The sequence below is a fragment of the Marmota flaviventris genome, chromosome 12 (genome assembly GCF_047511675.1).
Source record: "Marmota flaviventris isolate mMarFla1 chromosome 12, mMarFla1.hap1, whole genome shotgun sequence".
Taxonomy (NCBI): domain Eukaryota; kingdom Metazoa; phylum Chordata; class Mammalia; order Rodentia; family Sciuridae; genus Marmota; species Marmota flaviventris.
In genome coordinates, this window is record NC_092509.1 from 83,526,216 (window position 1) to 83,549,211 (window position 22,996).

The window sequence follows — 22,996 nt, forward strand, 5'->3', positions numbered from 1 at the left end:
TTTTTTTTTTTTTTTGTACTGAGGATTGAACCCTGGTACATTTAACCACTGAGCCTCAGCCCTTTCCTGTATTTTATTTGGAGGGTCTGGCCAAGTTGCTTAGGGTCTCCCTTAGTTGATGAGGCTGGCTTTGAACTCATGATCCTCCTTCCTGAGCCTCCCAAAGTGCTGGGATTACAGGCGTGCACCACCATGCCTGGCTATTCTCAATCTTCATCTTGAACTATTTGTAAACAGTTTGGAGCCTTGAACCTCTGTCTTCTTGGAACATTTTATCTTGCCATTCTCATTCTCCTGGTTTTCTTCCTTCTTCATTGACTGCTCCCTTTCAGTTTTCTTTGTGGGAAGTTTCTTATTTCCCTTACACTTTGGATTACAGAGAGCTAGTCATTAAACATTTTTATATTTTTACTCATTCTCTTAATGATCTCATCTTATAGCTTTCAATACTATCTATAATGTAGACCTCCCATATATTTCTTCAAGATGGGCCTCTAATGTATAGACTCATATTTTCAACATAGGATATTTCTACTTGACTGTATAATAATCTTCATTACTTAATTCATGCAAAACTAAACCTTTGTTATCTTCACTCCCCAAACAGACCCTCCTGGTTTTCATTTCCCATCTCTGTAAATGATACATCTATTATTTCTCAATAGTGAGGCCCAAAGCTGTGGAATTGTCCTTATTTGTGTTTCTCTCTCATCCTTTCTTTATAAACTCAAATGCAGATCTGATTCTAAACTCAGTCCACCAACAAATTTTCTCTTTCCTTCAAATATAATCATAATCTGATCACTTCTCACTCACCATTGAATGGCACCATTTGGGCCAGTCTTTGTCATTGCAGGATGTGCAAACAGATCTCCTTGCTTTCACCCTTGACTTTTCCATGGTCTGCGAACCCACATACTACTTTTAAAATATTAGAGGCTTGGACTGTTCAGTTCCATAACATCTAATGACTTCCTGTTACAATGAAAGCCAAAATTCCTACAGTGGTTTACAGGTCCCTATAACATCAATATTATGACCTTTTGACTTTCCAGCCTCTTACTTTTCTCTTTCCCTTGCTCACTGTTTTTTACCACTTTGGCTTCCTTGTAGTCCTTGAAACTTCAAATATGCTCTGTCCTCAGGGTATTTTTAGTTTGTTGTTTTCTCTAACTAGAATGACCTTTTTATTTAGTTCAGTCATCATCGTATCATGTTCAAAACAGTGACTTGACCCAGGTTCTCAAACGCTACCGAATATTTAGAGTCACAGTTTAAACTTAGGTTTACCTAGCTACAACATAAATGTTTTTTTTTTTTTTCCACCATTCTTGTTAAACTATTGGGGTTTAAATGGAAGAAAAGCTAAATAAAAGTTTTTATTTGGGGTAACGACCAAGGATTATAGTGATAGCACAATGGGATTCACTGGCTTCAAAGTTCTGTGCCAGTGTATAATTATTAAAACAACTCTTCTAATTTTCCACTATGTGGTGTTTTTCTTCCTTGCTCAGGAAACTCCAATGGTGCTGTACTGTTATCAGATGATTTACAAAATTATTATTCTGTCATTTTAGGTCATCAGTTATATGATCTCTGTTTATCTAGCCAGATATCTTTATTCACCATTCTGTCTGTGTATCCTCTTACTAACATTCATATCTGTTTTTCTCTCATTAATTCAATCCTTTATTTCAAGTACTATAACCAACTTTTGTTAATACTGTTCTCTAATGAATTTCCCTCTAATTATATTCCCTTAGAAACTAAATACAGCTTATGTGACATCTTGAACCTACCTGTTAGTTCTATTTCTTGCTTTACTGTTTTTTTGTAGATATGTTCTGATCCAATAACAAATTATTTGATTCTAAGAAACATATCCATTTTGGTCTCCTACAAGGTTTACAACAAATGAACAGAATGAATTCGTGAATGAATGAATGAACAAAGACCACTGAATTTTTGACACTCAAACCCGTACCTGTTTTTGAGGCGGCCACGTGGTTGAACCTCTTTATTAGGTTTAGAGAGAACTGTACATATTTGGTATCTGATATATGAGCCCATAGAAGAGCCAGTAATTCACTAAGAGCTGCTCTTGCTTCTTTCTCTTCTGACAAACAATTCTCCAGATATATTTCTTCAACACTAATGAGGCCCCTTAATAAAGCACATATTAAGTGTTCATACATTGTTTAGGCTCTGTTTTCCCAGGGAAAAAATATAATTTGTATCCTCAAGCTACTCCCAGTTTTAATGATTAAGCTCTGCCCAAGGAATTATTGAAGCATAAAAGCAGAGATGTTGTATGAATGGCAAAGAATATGATAAGGTACTAATGCAGGCTTCCTAATGAATAAAATGATTTCAATGCGGAGGACTAGCTTGTTGAAGGTTGCAAAGTGAGTCTCCCTATTATGTTTTAGTCTCCCTATTATGTTTTAAATGTTCAAATAAAAAGAAAATTATAACTTAATAAATGTTATAACTTGATCATGTTCCTTATCTTCATAATAGGTATAGATTTGAGATTCATCTAAAACAAGAGTAAGCAGATTTTTTTTTTTTTTTAGGGATTTTTAAAAAAATAACTTTTTAAATACCTTTATCTTATTTATTTATTTTTATGTGGTGCTGAGGATCGAACCCAGGGCTTCACACATGCTAGGCAAGTGCTCTTTCACTTGCCTACTACAACCCCAGCCCCTTTTTCTTTCATGGTTCAGATAATAAATATTTTTGGCTATGCAGGCCATATTTCTATCACAACTATTTAGCTCTGCCATTAACAATGTGCCTGTGTTCTAATAATTTTTTATTTATAGTCACTGAAATTTGAATTTCATGTAGTTTTTATGTCATCAAATATTATTCACTTCATTTCCCCCCATTCATTTACAAATGTAAAAACTATTCTTTGCTATAGAACATACAAAAGAAGATTGTGCTGGATTTTACACATGGGCTATAGTTTGCTCTAATTAGGAAAGATGCTTACATTTAGTAGCAGAATATGCTGGTATGAAACCTGCTTTTGAGAGAGTGAACTGCTACTCCTATAGGTATTTGCTACTATGAATTTTATTGCCTTTTCCTTTATAATTACTTGCTATTTATTAATCATGTGAGCTATATACTTGGGAATCAGTCTGTTCTCATTCTTTACCACTTTCCTAGTGAGTTGGTATTAAGACTTATTGTTTCAACTATTAAAACAACTCTGCTCTGTTTCCTACCTTTGTTAAAAATTATTTTATCATATCTAACTTGGCTAATAACTACCTGGTAGTTTTTTATCTTTAGTCATAACCCCATTCATTTTCTTGCTTATACTATTTTCAAAAATAAAGATGAAGGTGTTATTTCTTGGAATAAAATCTGTCACTGAAATAGAGGGTACTTCAAACTTGTTAATAGTGCAGGCTCTAGAACTTGACTACCCAGGTTCAAACCCCTGCTGCTTCCTAACTTATGTGACCTCTAAGCCCTAGAATCCTAATTATGTAAATTTTGGATAATTATAGTACTGTTTTCATAGATTTATTGTGATAATTATATGAGTGAAAGATTGATACTTAATAGCTCTTGGCATAGTATATTCAATTATTAGCTGCCACTATTATTAATATTGTTGAACTCTTCCCTTCCTCTTCCAACTTCTTTTATGTAATTTCTTATATGTGTTTATTCTTTGTTGTATCCTTGTTATAGTTTTGTCAGCAAGCCATATCCCTTGTGCTTAATATTCATTTTAGGAGTTAGCACATGTATATTTTCATCCAGAAGGTCTTTTATGCCCTTTTTAAACTTTTTCTGTATTAGACTTAACTGCCTATAAGCTGTGACAATTATCTTTCTATTCTGTATTTTCCCTGTACCTAACACACTCTGGAATATATGCACATAGTCAATTGTGGTTAAATCTGGACAGTAACTTCTGTAGACAAAAATTAAATGTGTTTTTTTGGTCCGTATATTCTAGATGTTGGTTTCATTGACCACTAAGTTCGTAATATTAGTATCTGAAGCATAGTAATTATTAAGTATTTGCTAAATGAATATGATTATGAAGAACCCATACTTTTAATTTTAAATGAGCTACCAACTTTGGGAATTTTATTTTTTAATGCTATTAATTTTGTTTTCTAATGTATTTTAGATTCAATGGCATTCAAAACGCCTATTTCTAAAACAAACAAAAGGATAAAACCCATTGTTGCTGTGGCACAGTCTAATTTGACCTTCATAAAACCATTAAAAGCAGGTAAGTGCTTATTATATTTAAACTGAAAATATAGTTTATTATATTTAATCTGAAAAAGTGACATGGAATGAAGCATCAATTTCATTTCAAATAGAAATGAGTTTTTTAAAAAATTTGAATAAAGGCCTTGAAGAATTTTTAAAGCGTGTATGCAAATTATAATTAAGGTATTCTATCAGATTTTACTGAAATTGCTTCATGGTAGGTTAGGATTTTTAAATAATCAGGGAATTTTGTTTTACTCCCTATCATTTTGCTTGATCACATTTCATACCCAAAATGTTTTCAAGTCTTTGCAGCAAGTAGTGAAAAGCAAATATTGTTCAGTTTTTTTATTATGGTTTCATTAGTTTAAAAAAAAGTTATTTTTCTATATATTGTACAGTAATTTACTAGAAATTTTCATATGTAATAATCTAGTTGTATTCTTAGATATTCCTAGACACCCAATGCCATTTGCTGCAAAAAACATGTTTTATGATGAGCGCTGGAAGGAAAAACAGGAACAAGGATTCACTTGGTGGCTAAATTTTATATTAACTCCGGATGACTTCACTGTAAAAACAAGTATTTCTGAAGGTAAACATTAAGTTAATGTTTAAATTTAATAATACTCTTGTTTTAGCAGACCAAAATTTGACAGGATTTGTCATTCTTTAATTATATATACTTTACTTATTACGTTATATTTCACTAATTTATTGACCTAAGTTTTTAAGATTGTGTAGGTAATTTTTCTTACATAGGTTGACATGAATAGATTTTCTGTACTAAAAGTACTGAAACTTGCTTTTTCTTTTTACCTTCCATTCTATCATTTTATCAGCCAATGTAAGCAGTCCTTTGTGGCCTGAACATTTTGGATGTATTGACTCCACTGTTAATACCTTAGTTTAAGGAGTAGGTCAGAAAACTGCATAGTACAGGGACTGTGAGAGACAATTCAGATGAAATTTTAAAACACTGCAGTGTTTATTCTGGAAGAGAAGACTTGGGTGTGGGATAAGGTAGAAGCATGACACTTTGAAACATTTGAAGCATTTTCTTCTGAAAGAGAAAGAAATCTAACTTTTGTGTATTCTTCATAGAAATTATAGGAATCCATTTCAGATAACCAAAATGATTTTAGTTATCAAACCATTGTGTAATCTTGCAAAACGGTGATTTCCCCATTGTTGCAATGTTCAAACAGACCATATTTCACATTTACCAGAGAAACGTGTAGGATTTCTTCTATTAGATGCAGAGTCTCTGGTTTAATTCCTAGTTCCTTGATCCATTTTGAGTTAAGCTTTGTGCATGGTGAGAGATAGGGGTTTAATTTCATTTTGTTGCCTATCGATTTCTAGTTTTCCCATCAACATTTGTTGAAGAAGCTATCTTTTCTCCAATGTATATTTTTGGCGCCTTTGTCTAATATAATTGTAATCATATGATTCTGTGTTCTCTATTCTGTACCATGGTCTACCAGTCTGTTTTGGTGCCAATACCATGCTGCTTTTGTTACTATTGCTCTGTAGTATAGTTTAAGTTTGAGTTCTGGTATAGTGATGCCACCTGCTTCACTCTTCTTTCTAAGGATTGCTTTTGCTATTATTTTTCCAGATGAATTTCATGACTTCTTTTTCTATTTCTATGAGGAGTATCATTGGGATTATGATTAGAATTGCATTAAATCTGTATAGTGCTTTTGGTAGTATGATCATTTTGACAATGTTAATTCTGCCTATCCAAGAACAAGGTAGATCTTTCTGTCTTCTAAGGTCTTCTTTAATTTCTTTCTTTAGCGTTCTATAGTTTTCGTTGTAGAGGTCTTGCACCTCCTTTATTAAATTTTGATTCTCAAGTATTTTATTCTTTTTTTGAGGTTATTGTAAACAGGATAGTTTTCCTCATTTCCCTTTCAGAGGATTTGTCACCGATATACAGAAATGCATTTGATTTATGGGAATTGATTTTGTATCCTGGTACTTTGCTGAATTCATTTTACTAGTTTCCTGGTGGAGTTTTTTGGATCTTCTAGGTATAGAAGAATCATAGGCAAATAGTGCTAATTTGAGTTCTTCTTTTCCTATCTGTATCCCTTTAATTTCTTTCATCTAATTCCTCTGACCAGTGTTTCAAGAACTATGTTAAATAGAAGTGGTGAAAGAGGGCATCCCTGTCTTGTTCCAGTTTTTAGAGGAAATGCCTTTACTGTTTCTCCATTTCAAATGATGTTGGCCTGGGGCTTAGGCTTATCATAGATAGCTTTTATGATGTTGAGATATATTCCTGTTATCCCTATTTTTCTAGTGCTTTGAACATGTATAGGTACTGTATTTTGTCAAATGCTTATTTTGCATCTATTGAGATGATCATATGATTCTTTAAGTCTATTGATGTAATGAATTGCATTTATTGATTTCCATATATTGAGTCAGCCTTGCATCCCTGGTATGAAACCCACTTGATCTTGGTACATTATCTTTTTGATATGTTTTTGTATTCAATTTGCCAGAATCTTATTGAGAATTTTTGCATCTATGTTCATTAGAGATATTGGTCTGAAGTTTTATTTCTTCGATGTGTCTTTGCCTGGTTTTGGAATGAGGGTGATATTGGCCTCACAGAATGAATTTGGAAGTGCTCCTTCTTTTTCTATTTCACAGAATAATTTATAGAGTATTGGTATTAGTTCTTTAGAACTCAATTGTGTATTCATCTGGTCCTGGGCTTTTTTTGGTTGGTAGGCTTCTGATGGCGTCTCCTGTTAATATGTTTAAATTGTGTATATCATCCTGATATTCAACTTGGGCAAATCATATGCCTCTAGAAATTTGTCGGTGCCTTTGATATTCTCTATCATATTGGAGTACAAGTTTTTAAAATAATATCTAATTATCTTCTGTATTTCTGTAGTGTCTGTTGTGATATTTCCTTTTTCATCACGTTCATTAGTAATTTGAATTTTCTCTCTCCTCTCTTTGTCAGCATGGCTAAGGGTTTGTTAATTTTATTTATTTTTTCGAAGAACCAAGTTTTTGTTCTGTTAATGTTTTCTTCTTTTTTTATTGGTTGTTCAAAACATTACAAAGCTCTTGACATATCATATTTCGTACATTAGATTCAAGTTGGTTATGAACTCCCAATTTTACCCCAAATTCAGATTGCAGAATCACATCGGTTACACATCCACATTTTTACATAATGCCCTATTAGTAACTGTTGTATTCTGCTACCTTTCCTATCCTCTACTATCCCCCCTCCCCTCCCCTCCCCTCCCATCTTCTCTCTCTACCCCATCTACTGTAATTCATTTCTCTCCTTGTTTATTTTCCCATTCCCCTCACAACCTCTTATATGTAATTTTGTATAACAATGAGGGTCTCCCTCCATTACCATGCAATTTCCCTTTTCTCTCCCTTTCCCTCCCACCTCATGTCTCTGTTTAATGTTAATCTTTTCTTCCTGCTCTTCCTCCCTGCTCTGTTCTTAGTTGCTCTCATTATATCAAAGAAGACATTTGGTATTTGTTTTTTAGGGATTGGCTAGCTTCACTAAGCATAATCTGCTCTAGTGCCATCCATTTCCCTGCAAATTCCATGATTTTGTCATTTTTTAGTGCTACGTAATACTCCATTGTGTATAAATGCCACATTTTTTTTATCCATTCATCTATTGAAGGGCATCTGGGTTGGTTCCACAGTCTAGCAATTGTGAATTGTGCTGCTATGAACATCGATGTGGCAGTATCCCTGTAGTACGCTCTTTTAAGGTCTTCAGGGAATAGTCCGAGAAGGGCAATAGCTGGGTCAAATGGTGGTTCCATTCCCAGCTTTCCCAGGAATCTCCATACTGCTTTCCAAATTGGCCGCACCAGTTTGCAGTCCCACCAGCAATGTACAAGAGTACCCTTTTCCCCACATCCTCGCCAGCACTTGTTGTTGTTTGACTTCATACTGGCTGCCAATCTTACTGGAGTGAGATGGTATCTTAGGGTGGTTTTGATTTGCATTTCTCTGACTGCTAGAGATGGTGATGAGTTCTGTTAATATTTTCAATTGTTTCTTTTGTTTCAATTTCATTGATTTTTGGCTGTGATTTTAAATATTTCCTTAAATATGTCTTCTATTGCTTTTGGTGTTGATTTGTTGTTCTTTTTCTAAGGCTTTGAGATGTAATGTTAAGTCATTTATTTGTTGACTTTTTCTTCTTTTAAGGAATGAACTCCATGCAATGAACTTTTCTTAGAACTGCTTTCATAGTGTTCCAGAGATTTTGATATGTTGTATCTGTGTTCTCATTTACCTCTAAGAATTTTTTAATCTCCTCCTTGATGTCTTTCGCAACTCATTGTTCATTTAGTAGCATATTATTTAGTCTCCAGTTATTGGAATAGTTTGTATTTCTTATTTTATCATTAATTTCTAATTTCATTCCAGTATGATCTGATAGAATGCAGGGTAGTATCTCTACTTTTTTGTATTTGTTAACAGTTACTTTGTGGCATAATATATAGTCTGTTTTAGAGAAGGATCCATGTGTGTTTAGAGAAGAAAGTATATTTTCTCATTGAAGGATGAAATATTCTATATATGTCAATTAAGTCTAGGTTATTGAGTATATTATTGAGTCCTATATTTTCTTTGTTCAGCTTTTGTTTGGAAGACCTATCCAGTGGTGTAAGAGGTGTGTTAAAGTCACCAAAATTATTATGTTGTGGTCAGTTTGACTCTTGAACTTGAGAAGAGTTTGTTTGATGAACATAAATGCTCCATTATTTGGGGCATATATATTTAAAATTGTTATGTCTGGTTGGTATATGGTTCACTTGAGCAGTATGAAATGTTCTTGTTTGTCCCTTTTGATTAACTTTAGCTAAAGTCTACTTTATTTGATATGAGGATGGAAACCCCTGCTTGCTTCTGCAATCCATGTGAGTGGTATGATTTTTCCCAACCTTTTACCTTCAGTCTATGTATATCTTTTCCTATGAAATGAGTCTCTTGAAAACAGAATATTCGGGCTGGGGATGTGGCTCAAGTGGTAGCGCGCCCGCCTGGCATGCGTGCGGCCCGGGTTCGATCCTCAGCACCACATACAGACAAAGATGTTGTGTCTGCCAAAAACTAAAAAATAAATAAATAAATATTTTTTTTTAAAAAAAAAGAAAACAGAATATTGTTCTGTCTTTTTTTGATCCAATCAGCTAGCCTATGTCTTTTGATTAGTGAATATAGGCCATTAACATCAGGGTTATTATTGAGATATGATTTGTATTCCCAGCCACTTTTGTTTATTTTTGTTATTTAACTTGACTTGGTTTTCCTTTGATTAGCTTTTCCTTTAGTGTAATACCTACCTTTGCTGATTTTTATTGTTGTTTTTCATTTTCTCTTCATAAAATAGTTTGCCAAGGATGTTCTGTAGTAGAGGTTTTCTAGCTGTAAATTCTTTTGACTTTTGTTTATCATGGAAGATATTTATTTCATCATCAAATCTAAAGCTTAGTTTTTTGCTGGATACAAAATTCTTAGTTGGCATCCATTTTTTTTTTTTTTTTCAAAGCTTGATATATGTTGTTATAGGATCTTCTAGCTTTCAGGGTCTGGGTTGAAAAATCTGCACATAACCTAATTGGGTCCCCCTATATGTAATCTGATTCCTTTCTCTCGTGGCTTTTAATATTCTCTCCTTATTCTGTATGTTAGGCATTTTTATTATAATGTGCCTTGGTGTGAATCTGTTGTGATTTTGTACATTTGGTGTCCTGTAAACCTCTTGAATTTGGTTTTCCAATTCGTTCTTTATGTTTGAAAAATTTTCTGCATTATTTCATTGAATAGATTGTTCATTCCTTTGTTTTGGAACTATGCCTTCCTCTATCCCAATAAGTCTTAAATTTGGTCTTTTTATGCTATCCCATATTTCTTGAATGTTCTGCTCATGGTTTCTTACTATTTTCACTGTGTGGTCTACATTCTTTTCAAGATTATATATTTTTTCTTCATTGTCCGAGGTCCTGTCTTCCAAGTGGTCTAATCTGTTGGTGATGCTTTCAATTGAACTTTTAATTTGTTTCTTTCATTTCAAGGTTTTTTTTTTTTTTTTTTTTGAGAGAGAGAGAGAGAATGAATTTTTAATATTTTTTAGTTTTCGGTGGACACAACATCTTTATTTTTTTTTATGTGGTGCTGAGGATCAAACCTAGCGTATGCCCAGGTGAACGCGCTGCCGCTTGAGCCACATCCTCAGCCTCTCATTTCAAGGATTTTTGTTTGGTTTTTCTTTAGAACCTCTATCTCCCTATTGAAGTAATCTTTTGCTTCCTGTATTTGCTTATGTGGCTCTTTGTCAAGATGATTTTTTTTGCTGCCTGTATTTGCTCTCTTATATCATCCTTTAATTCACAAAACATTTTAACTATATACATCCTGAACTCCTTCTCTGTCATTTCATCTGCTGTGCTGGCCATGGATTCTAATAATGTGGTATCTTCATTTGTTTGTGGCACCTTCTTCCCTTGTCTTTTCATGTTGCTTTTGTGTCTTCCTTTTTAGCTCTGTGGATCCAAGGCGTTATCATTTTTATCCCATAGGCTTATAGTGCCCCTGTAGGGTTCCAATACCTCTCCTGAGGGAAAGGACAATGTTAACAAATATAAACAAAATACCACCTAAAAACAAATATTTGTTATTAAGATATTTACAGTTTGGTCACAGTGTACAGAAATGGTAAATTCAAGTATTATCTATAATATAATCAGTAGGTTTGTAAAAGGGTTTACAATTTCTGATGGTGGGCAAAGAACCCGGGGTGAGGTGTAGGAAGATATGTTGAGGAGGTATGAGATGAGGATATAGAGTTAATCTTAGGATGTGTGAAAGAGAAATCTAAAGAAGAATGTTAGTAGCAGGAGAATAGAGAGGTAGTAATTTGGGGTAGACAAGTAAGAGGAAAGACATAGAATACATAAAACAAACACATGTATATTAAGAAAAATTTAAAAATGTTAAAATAATAAAAATTGGAGAGAAAGAAAAAAAAGAATATACAACACAACTGTAATATACTATTCAGTTACGAGTCCTCAATATCCTAATTCATGCAAAGTACTTGCTTTCACATATGTTGGGGATGTGAGGGCAGGAGAATAAAGAGGGAGAAGAAAGAAAAAAAATCTCAAAGGAAGAAATAAGGATTGTTTTGGTTGGGGATGAGAATCTTTCCTGCTTCCCTTCTCATCCAGTAGGTGGGGTTGTCTGTTCTTAGTTAGTATCTCTGCCCTCATGATGGTGGGGGTTACCAGGGTGTGAGGGTTGGTCTTGTGTGCAGGGCACCTGGAAGTTGGGTTTGGCACTCCAGTCGGGAGACTGCACCTCAAGGATCTCCTTTGGCATCTATCTGCTCCTGTCATGTGGGTGCTGGGTCTTATCTCCTTATCGCACCTGTAGACCTCACAGTTCCTGCCCTCTAAATTAGTCTCTAAAGTGTATCTCCCTCACCCTCTCCCTTTCTACTTCCTAATCAGGAGCCTTTCTCCAGAGGTTCTTGTATGTTGCACTCTGGTGGCTGTCACAGAGGGCTGTTTTTTATTGCACTGTTCCAAGTTAGCAGCTGCTGGCGATTGGGAGGAATTAGAAAACTATGGGTACGTGGCTATTTGGTGTTCCAAACTGGTAGTTGCCCCAACTAACGATGGTGATGAAGATAACCCAAGATGGAGGCAGCTGCTTTATGGGATGGGGTGGGGTAGCCAGGAGATGTGTTGTGATTGGTTCAGATGAGCTCTGTAGCATACAGTGTTGCAGCTTTCAGCTTTTTTTCAGAGCTTCTGATGCCCCCAGGTGCAGGCCGGCTACCACAAGTAGGGGACTAAGGCAGTAGCTGCCGAGTCCCAAGATGGAGGCGACCGAGGGAGCCCCACATTGGAAGATGGGGGTCCACATGGGAGTGGTAGCTGGAGTTCCTGCATGGGTAGCAGCTGAGTGTACTTCATGGGAGCGGCGTCTGGGAATTCTGCGCTGGTGCTGATGCCCGTGGTTCCACTAAGGCACCTTGTGACCTGTGTGAGCAAGTAATCAGGAGTCAGAAGTCCTTTTCTAAAGCTGAGGCCTGGGGCACAGAATGCTGCCTCCCTCTGGTCTACCATCTTGGATCTGAGCAAAAATCACATTCTTTAGGAGCTTAACTTTATTTAATTAATTTATAAAAATGATGGAAAATAAGCCAGTTCAAAGGTCATTTAATATTCTGGATTAGAGAAGCTAATATTTAAAATGTTGGTGGTAGCAGGTAGTGCTAACAGGTTGTAGAGATATATTGGCCCAAGGTACTTAGTGAATGATGACAACTACATTTTAAGATTAGAGAATCAGAAGAAAACTTGGAAGGAGTGGGAAATGGATTCCATTTTTATCATCTTAAGTTGGATTTTATTGCTGAATTTAAGAATTTATGATATTTTTTAACCAGAAACATTTATCCTTTTTTTTTTTTTTTTTTACCCAGTAAATGCTGCTACTCTTCTTTTGGGAGCGGAGAATCAACATAAAATAAGTGTTCCTAGAGCGCCTACAAAAGATGAAATGTCTCTCAGAGCTTATACTGCACGGTGCAGGTTGAATAGATTACGCCGCACAGCATGCTGTTTATTTACATCTGAAAAAATGGTTAAAGCTATTAAAAAGCTTGAAATTGAAATTGAAAATAGGCGGTTAATTGTTCGAAAAGATAAACACCTCTGGAAAGATATTGGTAAGAAGGTTATTGATTAATTTTTAAATTTTGCATTTAGTCCCTGCCCCCAGTTTTATTGAAGGAAGTATAATTGACAGATAAAAATTGTATATATTTAAGATGTACAGTGTGATGTTGATATGCATATATATTGTAAGATGATAACTACAATGTAGCTGATTAACATATCTAGCACCTTACATAGTTACGCTTGTGGGGAGGATGGGTTGGTTGAGGACATTTAAGATGTATTCTTAACAGATTTCAAGTTTGTAATTCAGCTTTGATAACTATAATCACAATACTATAGAGTAGATCTCTAGAACTTATTCATCTTGCATAAATGAAACTTTATACCCTTTTGATAAGCATCTCCTCAGCCCTTGGCAACCACCATTCTCTCTGCTTCTGTGAATTCAATGTTTTTAGATTACATATGCAAGCAAGATAATACAGTGATTGTTTTTCCTTTCCTGGCTTATTGCACTTAACATAATGTCCTACAGGCTTATCCATGTTGTGAAAAAAGACAGTATTTCCTTCATCTTAGAGGCTGAATAGTATTTCATTATGTGTATAGACACAACACATTTTCTTTATTCTTTCTTTCATTGATGGATACTTAGTTTGTTTCCACATCTTGGCTACAGTGAATAATGCTACAATAAATATAAAAGTAAAATTATCTCTTCCAGACACTGATTTCATTTCGTGTGTGTGTGTATGTGTGTGTATAGATAGATAGATAGATAGAGATATTTTTTGTTTCAAAGCTAAATTTACTTGCTTTAGCTTTTCTGCCCAAAATCTCACATAGATAAATATAATCATGTATAGTTAAGAATAGAAGCATTTTTCATATAGACAATTTGCTTCATATAAGTGATTATTCTTTTTTTTCCCACTGATATCTTTTCCATGGAATTTTATCCTCTTTATTTAATTAGTGATCTGAACTTGTCTTTCTTTTGATCTATATTTCAGGAGAACGTCAGAAAGTCTTGAACTGGCTATTATCCTATAATCCTTTGTGGCTTCGAATTGGCCTAGAGGTGAGCATATGTTTTAGTTTTAAACAGTTTATTTTTCAATTATATACTTAGAATATTCTTTAATAAAATTGGAGATTGAACACTTTACTATTGAGCCACACCTACAGCCTTTTTTATTTTTTATTTTGAGACAAGGTCTTGCTAACTTGTTTAGGGCCTTGCTTAATTACTAAGGCTGGCCTCAAACTGCCTCAGCCTTCCAAGCCACTTGGGATTACAGTTGTGTCACCACCATGCCCAGCTACTTCTGTAGTCTTTTAAGTATACATAATGTGGTCTTGGCTGTAATGAACCTATAGTATAGTAAACTAATTTTTGAACACTTATAAATGAAAAGACTAGGCTGTTTAAAACATATTTTCTAATTTAAGTCTCTTTAAAACTCAATGAGATGTGTATTATTATTTTTACTTCTCTAACAAAGTGAAAGCTATGATATTAAGTGACTTGTAAAATGCCAGTAATTGGTCAAGCCTTGTACCTACAACTGTCTGAGCCAAATCACAACTTTCCAATTATTTGATGGACTACTACTTTAAAAAACGTCATCCAGATTTGAGTTATTACATAGTACTTGTTAACTATTATAAAATTTTGAATAATTAGGGTTCTGTTATACTTTCATGATATCTGTAGTGGCATGGTTATAATTAAATTTGAACAATGTTCCTATACTTTTTAAAATTTTTGGTACTGGAGATTGAATCCAGCAGTACTCTACTCCAATACTTTTTATTTTTTATTTAGACTGGGTCTTGCTAAGTTGCTGAGGCTGGCCTCAAATTTGTGATCCTCCTGCCTTAGCCTCCAAGTAAATGAGATTACAGGTATATACCACTGCCCAGCAGTGGTATATACCTGTAATATTCCTTTAACTTAAAGGAAAAATTTTAAACATAAATGTAAATGCTCTTTGTCAGATGATTAAAAATTTATCTAAGTTCTAAGTTTTGTCTTTTTTTGTTGTGAAGTAAACACTTAAAAATGCATAAAGTATATATTTACAGTTTTAAAGGGTTATTTACTGAATGACTATGTCATTTCCTTACTGTTTAGGATATAGACTATTACCAGTTCTTTAGAAGATTGTTGTCTACTCTTCTCCAATAGCGTTTCATTCCTTTTTTGAGGTAGTATGATTCTGACTTTAGGTTTTAATTTTTTGTTTTTAGACAATTTATGGTGAACTCATATCTTTGGAAGACAATAGTGATGTCACAGGGTTGGCTATGTTTATTCTGAATCGCTTGCTTTGGAATCCTGATATAGCAGCTGAATATAGACACCCTACTGTTCCTCATTTATACAGAGATGGTAAACATTGCTGCTTCCTTTGCATTTTCTCCACACTATGCACAAATGGCTTCTAGTTATTCTTCCTGTTTCTATTTGTGTTTTACTTTCTTAAAGAAACCAGTCTAAATAGGTCTGTTTCCACTGCCTTCCTTTCCCTTATTCCCATTACTCCTCTTTACTATGTATAATTATTACTATTATTTGTTGTCTCTATCCATCTTCTCCCTCCAGTAGGTTATAAATCCTATTCAGATTATATTTGTCATGCTTTGCTACTGTATATATAGTGCCTAGGACAAAGCTTGCAAATAGTAGGTGCTCCTTAAATGTCAGTTGAATGAATCCAGCTAAATCTCCTCATGTGCCCATTTTCCTTATCCATGAATTGAAAATATTAAATGGTACCTCTTATGTAGAGTTGTTGTGTGGGTTTATTGAATTCATATATGTAAAACACTAAGAAAGGCACATAGATTGATTTTTTTATTTGTTTGCTACTACTTTTTTCATGTTTTAAGTGAAACTTGCCTTTCATGGATGAATTTGTTATTATTTTTTTTAATATTTTTTTCTAAGGTCATGAAGAAGCTTTGTCCAAGTTCACATTGAAAAAGTTATTGTTGTTGGTCTGTTTCCTTGATCATGCTAAAATTTCCAGACTTATTGATCATGATCCTTGTCTCTTCTGTAAAGATGCCGAATTCAAGGTATAGTTTTCATTTTATGTTATATATTTCAAATTTCCCATTTAAGACTTTTGTTGATCTTATGGCATATTTTCTGTTTAGAAAGAACATTAACTTTGTTTTTTTTTTTTTTTTAATTTTTTTTTAGCTGTTGATGGACCTTTATTTTATTCATTTATTTACATGTGGTGCTGAGCATCAAACTCATTGCCTCACACACGTGGGGCAAGTACTCTACCACTGGGCCACATCCCCAGCCCAGAAAGAACATTAACTTTCTAGAGACTAATATTTTAGAATATAATATGAATGAATGTTTATTTAGTGAATCTCATCAGTAATTCTATCTTGCCTGATTTTTTTGTTGGTTAACCTTTCACCAGTACATCATTATTACTCTTAATTTTGACATGAAAATGAACTAAACTATGTTTCTAAGAAATTAATTTTGAGGGAAATTTCTTACCTAATTTTGATGTAGTATATTATCAAATTAATGCTAGGTTTTATAGTATGTTATTAATTATGAACAAATTTTAAAGAGAATATAAAATGAAAATGTATTATGATATTTGCAGTATTAACATTTGATATGAAACTGAAAATCTTTTTATACTATAATTAATTTTATGTCTATATGTACAGAATGACCAAAAGGATTTGCTTTTATTATATGAAAAGTTATACTATTGAAATATTATATCTGCAACCTGTTTCTTTGTAGGCTAGTAAAGAAATCCTTCTGGCTTTTTCACGAGATTTCCTAAGTGGTGAAGGTGATCTTTCCCGTCACCTTGGCTTTTTGGGATTGCCTGTTAGCCACGTTCAGACACCATTTGATGAATTTGATTTTTCTGTTACAAATCTTGCTGTAGATTTGCAGTGTGGAGTGCGTCTTGTGTAAGTATAAGAAATAGAATCATTTTGCTAATGGAATAGACTAAAATTTTTTGGAAAACATCGTACTCTGTACTCATAAATATATATATTTTTTGTTCTTGTAATGGAATAAATTTAGGGTTGAAAAAAATTGAGATTTCTCTTTCAAAAAAATGATATCAGTTTTATGCCCAGAAACTTTTCTCCTATCACACTTTTTTTCTGTTGGCATGTGACTTGAGTACATGCTCTGTAGTACATGGTTAGGAACTACTGATATCTCAGAAAAAGACTGGGAAAGAGCATGAAACTAATTAAAACATGAAACACTTAAATACATTTTATATCAATAGTAGCTTCATGAGTTCCATTATCATTTCAGACTAGCTTTAGTAGCATTTACTTTGTTTTAATGTTTGATTAAAATCAGATGAAGTGATAGAATGACTTGCCCAAGTTTTATAGAGTAAAATGGAGATATAGACTCTTTGGTGCCTGACTTTAAATTACAGAATATTTCCCAAATAATAAACTGGAATCCCTCACAATTGGCTATGATTTTAGTAATGGATTGCTTATTTCAGCTTTGGAAGGCCTGGCTTTGACCATGTACTTCAGTTAGTCTCTTTAGAATTTCTGGATTGGAGACATTAGTCTTATTTCTAGGGAACTCTTCAATATGTTATACCCTTATCAAGGAAACACTTTGAGGGTTAAAAAAAAAGAGAGAGAGATTTAGTTATAGATGGGCACAATATCTTTATTTAATTTATTTACTTCTATGTGGTGCTGAGAATCAAACCCAGTGCTTCACACATGCTAGGCAAGTGCTCCACCACTGAGCTATAGCCCCAGCCCCATTATGTATGTTTTTTTATGTGTATTTAAATTTCAAACCAGCCAGTTAAACTGGTAATGGGTTGGTCTATTGTTGCAGAAATGTTTCCTACATTGATTGGTCTAGGATGATCTTAAGTCATTTTCTAGCCTTTAGAAACTGTGATCTGTAAATAATTTTGCCACGTTTTAGTTATATACAACATCAGATGAGGCTTGCTTTTTCTGTGGAAATATTGACTATTGTGTAGTGGATAAAATATTGGTAACCTAGATGATATTAGGAATTTGAATTCAAGCTCCGGAGTACATGTCTTTTTTAGGTAGACATTCAACTATGTTTATTGTATGCATTACTATTATACGCAGAGAGAGAGAAAGAGAATGTGACCAACTGTAGTTATGGAAACTGATGAAACAAGATTTTAATTGCTGTCTTATTTCTGTCATAGCAGTATATGATGATGAATTAGATCAATTAAATTAACTTCCTCTGGGCCTTTGTTTCTTTCTCTGTAAAAAAAAAAAGGGGGGGGCACTAATACCTGCCTATGGGATTTACCATGATGACTAAAATAAAAAAACAAAAAAAACACTTAACTTGATTAATAGATTATAGCACACCTTAATACATGCCTCCTTCTTCTTATCCTTCCTCTCCTTCCTTTTTGTCTTTCTCTGTAGAAGTTTATTATTTTGTTAATACGTATATTTTTGTGTATGCTTCAGTTTTCTTATCATTTTATTCATGGATTTCCATATTTAAAAATTAAAAATGAAAAACAGCTACTCATTAACTATGGAGCAATACAGTTTTGAGATAGTTATTTGGAATCTTTTTGACTTTACTCTCTTTAAACTCTTGGGATTTATGTGGGTAATAACTATTTTTAAATGAATATTTCTTTTCATATATATTGTTACATAGCAAATTCATCTGAAAATTTCTTTACTACTAGGCGAACCATGGAACTTCTCACACAGAACTGGAATCTTTCAAAGAAACTCAGGATTCCTGCAATAAGTCGTCTTCAAAAAATGCACAATGTTGACATTGTTCTTCAAATTCTTAAATCACGAGGAATTCAATTAAGTGATGAACATGGTAAAAACTGAACAGAGAAATACTTATTCTCATTGAATATTGGTAGATATATATACATGAATCATGCTAATAGACTGCATTTTTATTGGCAGGAAATTCAATCCTATCTAAGGATATTGTGGATAGGCACAGAGAAAAGACTCTTGCATTGCTTTGGAAAATTGTATTTGCTTTTCAGGTATTATACATTTGGCACATTTTGTGGTTTTTTTTTTTTCAATTTTGATTACTAGTTTATAAAAGGAATTTGAATCAAATAAACACAATAATAACTACCACTTATTAGAATTTATTCTGTCTCAGGCCTGTGATAATTTTTGTATGTATTCTATTTTAATATTTCTCACACATGTATTAGGTCATGTTAAGTCTCCTTCACAGGTGAGGAAACTGAAGCTCAAGTTTATATCATTGATACGTGGAACTGTGTAGGGATGTAGCTTAGTAGAAGAGTGCTTGCCTTGCCTAGCATGTATGAGGTCCTTAAAGAAAATGTAGATTTTTCTGTACTTTGGGAATTTTATTTTTGGATTTTAAAATTTCTAATTAGGTTTTATTTTTTTAACCTGCAGTTGATCAAAATACAGAATAGATACTTTAATTCTGTAGGTCAAAAATAACATGATGTGGAACTAGAGAGAACAAAGGAAAAAAAAGGGGGGATAGGGTGGGGAATCTCATGAAAATAGAAGACCAGTACAGTAGAGGAAAGTGAGGCAAGAAAGGAGAAGGCAGGAGAGGAGGAAAAGGGGAGAAGGGTACTAGGAAAAGGCATTGACAAATCATGTCATGGGTATGTATGAATATGTAACAATGAATCCCACTATTATGTACAATATAAAGCACCCATAAAACATTAAAAATATAAACTAATATATTAAAAATTAAGGAATTTATCCTTTTTTTATATGTTTCAGGTGGATATTTCCCTTAATTTAGAGCAATTAAAGGAAGAAATTCACTTTCTAAAATACACACACAGTATAAAGAAATCAATGTCTGCAGTGTCGTGCCGCTCTGATGCTATTATTAATAAGAAAAAAGACAAAAGAAATAGTGGTTTCTTTGAACAGTATAGTGAAAATGTGAAATTATTGATGGACTGGGTAAATGCAGTTTGTGCCTTCTATAATAAGAAGGTAAAGTTTTTTTGTGGTTGTTTTTGTTTTAATTCACTATCTTTAAATAATTTTGGTTGATGTCAATTAAGCTTAATGCATAAAATATTTTCTTACATTTCTTAAATAGTGTAATTTTCAGATTTAAAGCAGACTTTTCCTCACATGAATGATTATATTGTTATAGGCTAGATTTTAACTAATCTAAGTTGTCACCAATTGGAAAATGCATGATGTAAGTTTTATATATCACTAAGGGGGAAAAATGCCCTTAATTAAGCATTTATACAGAACTGGTATACGATGTCCATTTTGTTATTATATTCTTGTTTAAAATGGCTATCAAGTGTAGTAGAAGCATATGCAGTATTCATAAGAGAAAACTGTGATGTTCCAAGCAAAGTATGTACATTAAGTAAACTTTGTTTAGGCATTGAGTATATAGTGCTGTTGGCCATGCTTTGTTTCTGACTGAACCAGAAACATACATAGAACAATGCCATCTACGGATTGATGAAATGTTGGGACCAGAGGCTCACAGCAACTTAACTGTGTCTTTCCCCCCTGAGAAGTGGTCAGTATTCCCTATTCAGTGTTCATGGATAATGAGAATTGACTATAATTACTGTATTTTCTTAAGAGAGCTATAACAAATTACTGCAAACTAGACCTTTATTCTATTCACAGCTCTAGAGACTTGAAGTCTGATACCATGCCTGAGATGGGAACATGCTCTCACTAAAGTCTCTAGGGAACTGTGTCATGTTCTTAAGTACTGGTGGTTGCCAGCAGTGCTTGGTAGTTTTTGAATCATCTGTGCATTATTTCAGTCTCTGCCTCTTCCCGTCTTATGGTGTTCTCCTTGTGTTTCTGTCTGTGTGTCTCTTTCTTCTTAAAAGAACACCAGTCATAATGGATTAAGAACTCACCCTACTTGTATGACCCCATGTCACTTAATTATATCTATAATGACCTTGTTTCCAAATAAGGTCACATCCTGAGGTTGTGGGAAGGACATGAAGTTTTGATTGATACTATCTAATCCAAGACAGTAATAATATAAAATCCTACTTTTGAAATGGTTAGGATTTAATATTTGAGAATTTGGCTGTGCATATGGAATACTAGATTCTCTTAACAATTAGTGTGATACTCTTTAACTACTAAAAGGATATAATGTTCTATGAAAGCTTATATGAGTATTTAAAAACAATTAATTATTTTTCTGGTATTTCCAATCAGGTAGAGAATTTTACAGTGTCTTTCTCAGATGGCCGTGTGTTATGTTACCTTATCCATCACTACCATCCTTGCTATGTGCCTTTTGATGCTATATGTCAGCGTACTACTCAAACTGTGGAATGCACACAAACTGGTTCAGTGGTATTAAATTCTTCCTCTGAATCCGACGACAGTACTCTGGACATATCTCTTAAATCATTTGATCCTGGTTAGTTCTTTTTTGTTGATCAACCTTTCTGGTTCTTTGCCATGTCTGATTTTGGGCAATAGCATTCTAATTTCTCTCTCTCTCTCTCTCTTTCTTTCTTTCTTTCTTTCTTTCTTTCTCTCTCTCTCTCTCTCTCTCTCTCTCTCTCTCTCTCTCTCTTTCTTTCTTTCATAGAAAATACTTCAGAACTCCACAAAGAACTTCTGGAAAATGAAAAGAAAAATTTTTATTTGGTCAGGTCTGCAGTTAGAGACCTTGGTGGAATACCTGCTATGATTCATCATTCAGATATGTCAAATACAATTCCAGATGAAAAGGTAAATAAGGGTTTCTTAAACTCTTAATAAGTCTCAGAATATAACAGTGAGTATATATTCTCTGTTGGTCATCTGTATTCATCTTTTGTGTTTTTTTAGGTGGTTATTACCTATTTGTCATTTCTTTGTGCAAGGCTTTTAGATCTTCGTAAAGAAATAAGAGCTGCTCGACTTATACAGACAACATGGAGAAAATATAAAATAAAAACAGAACTAAAGCTCTATGAGGTAATCCTAGAAAATGAAGACATATGAATTGTACTTTAAAATATGCTAGTGTTTTTTTTTTTGTTGTTGTTTTTTTAATTGTGCTGTTGATCAAACCCAGGACATACTTGGCTAATGTTTTATCACTGAACTACTATACAGCCTCCAGTTGATTGGTTCTTGATGTGAATTTTATATTTACTAATATATGAAGTTAAAAAGATAAATTTAATAATTGCATGTATGTATTTTGAGGTGACATGGTGTGAATATTCTAATCACTACTATTTCCTTAATTTGACACCTTTCCACCTCTGTCCACCCTTTCACTTAGTCTGCCCTAGGGCATGGGGAATAATGTTGTCTGCTTTGTAAATTTGTGACGAATAACTTAGGGATGCTTGACTCAGCTCTTTTTTCAGCAGGACTCTCCTTTTGATTTTTTCAAGTTGTGCTCTGTGAGGCTTATCCTAGTGCTAGTGTTGACTGGGTCTGGACATCAAGTGTCTGATTTTGCAGTAATTAACAAGACCATTTTGTTTGTCCTGAGACCATCTTTCAGTTTATCCTTTATAAAGCAGTACTTTGGTGTCCATTATTTTATTTTTCAAAATGTTTAAGATCTGGACACAGGGATAAAGATGTTATTTATTGCTTTCTTTTGTGATCCCAACAGTACAAAATTTTTCATTAACATAAAATAGCTTCATTCTTAGGTTCTGAGAAAAATGCCATTTTTAATAATCTGAGAAATGGTCTCTTGACCAGTCGAACAGAACAGATTATTTTAACCCTTTTATCTTCCTACCTACTAACCAATATTATACTTAATATTTAGAAAACCATCAATAATAGAACAAATAGTCGTTGTCTAATAAAATTTATCATATATATTTCAGAAATAGGTTACATTCATTATTGCTTCTCAATTTTTAATTACAGTAAATTTATATTTATGGCCAGTTTTCAGTAGCTATCTAAAACAACTAACATTTTGGCAACTACAAAACATAACCTGCTTTCCTACACAGTGTCTGACTTAGAAAGAATAATAACTGAAA

The 22,996-nt window shown here is 33.6% G+C and overlaps 1 protein-coding gene across 1 annotated transcript in view; it reads left to right on the forward strand.

The window, feature by feature from the left end:
• Aspm (assembly factor for spindle microtubules) overlaps window positions 1–22,996 on the forward strand; it is a 49,512-nt gene that overhangs the window by 6,165 nt on the left and 20,351 nt on the right. Inside the window, exons 4-16 of the mRNA XM_071600200.1 lie at window positions 4,163–4,267; window positions 4,700–4,846; window positions 12,761–13,006; window positions 13,973–14,040; window positions 15,213–15,354; window positions 15,913–16,043; window positions 16,747–16,922; window positions 18,698–18,843; window positions 18,936–19,021; window positions 19,761–19,982; window positions 21,204–21,411; window positions 21,586–21,728; window positions 21,828–21,956. Coding sequence (XP_071456301.1) covers window positions 4,163–4,267; window positions 4,700–4,846; window positions 12,761–13,006; window positions 13,973–14,040; window positions 15,213–15,354; window positions 15,913–16,043; window positions 16,747–16,922; window positions 18,698–18,843; window positions 18,936–19,021; window positions 19,761–19,982; window positions 21,204–21,411; window positions 21,586–21,728; window positions 21,828–21,956 — 1,949 coding nt within the window. The remainder of the gene's footprint in view (window positions 1–4,162; window positions 4,268–4,699; window positions 4,847–12,760; window positions 13,007–13,972; window positions 14,041–15,212; window positions 15,355–15,912; window positions 16,044–16,746; window positions 16,923–18,697; window positions 18,844–18,935; window positions 19,022–19,760; window positions 19,983–21,203; window positions 21,412–21,585; window positions 21,729–21,827; window positions 21,957–22,996) is intronic.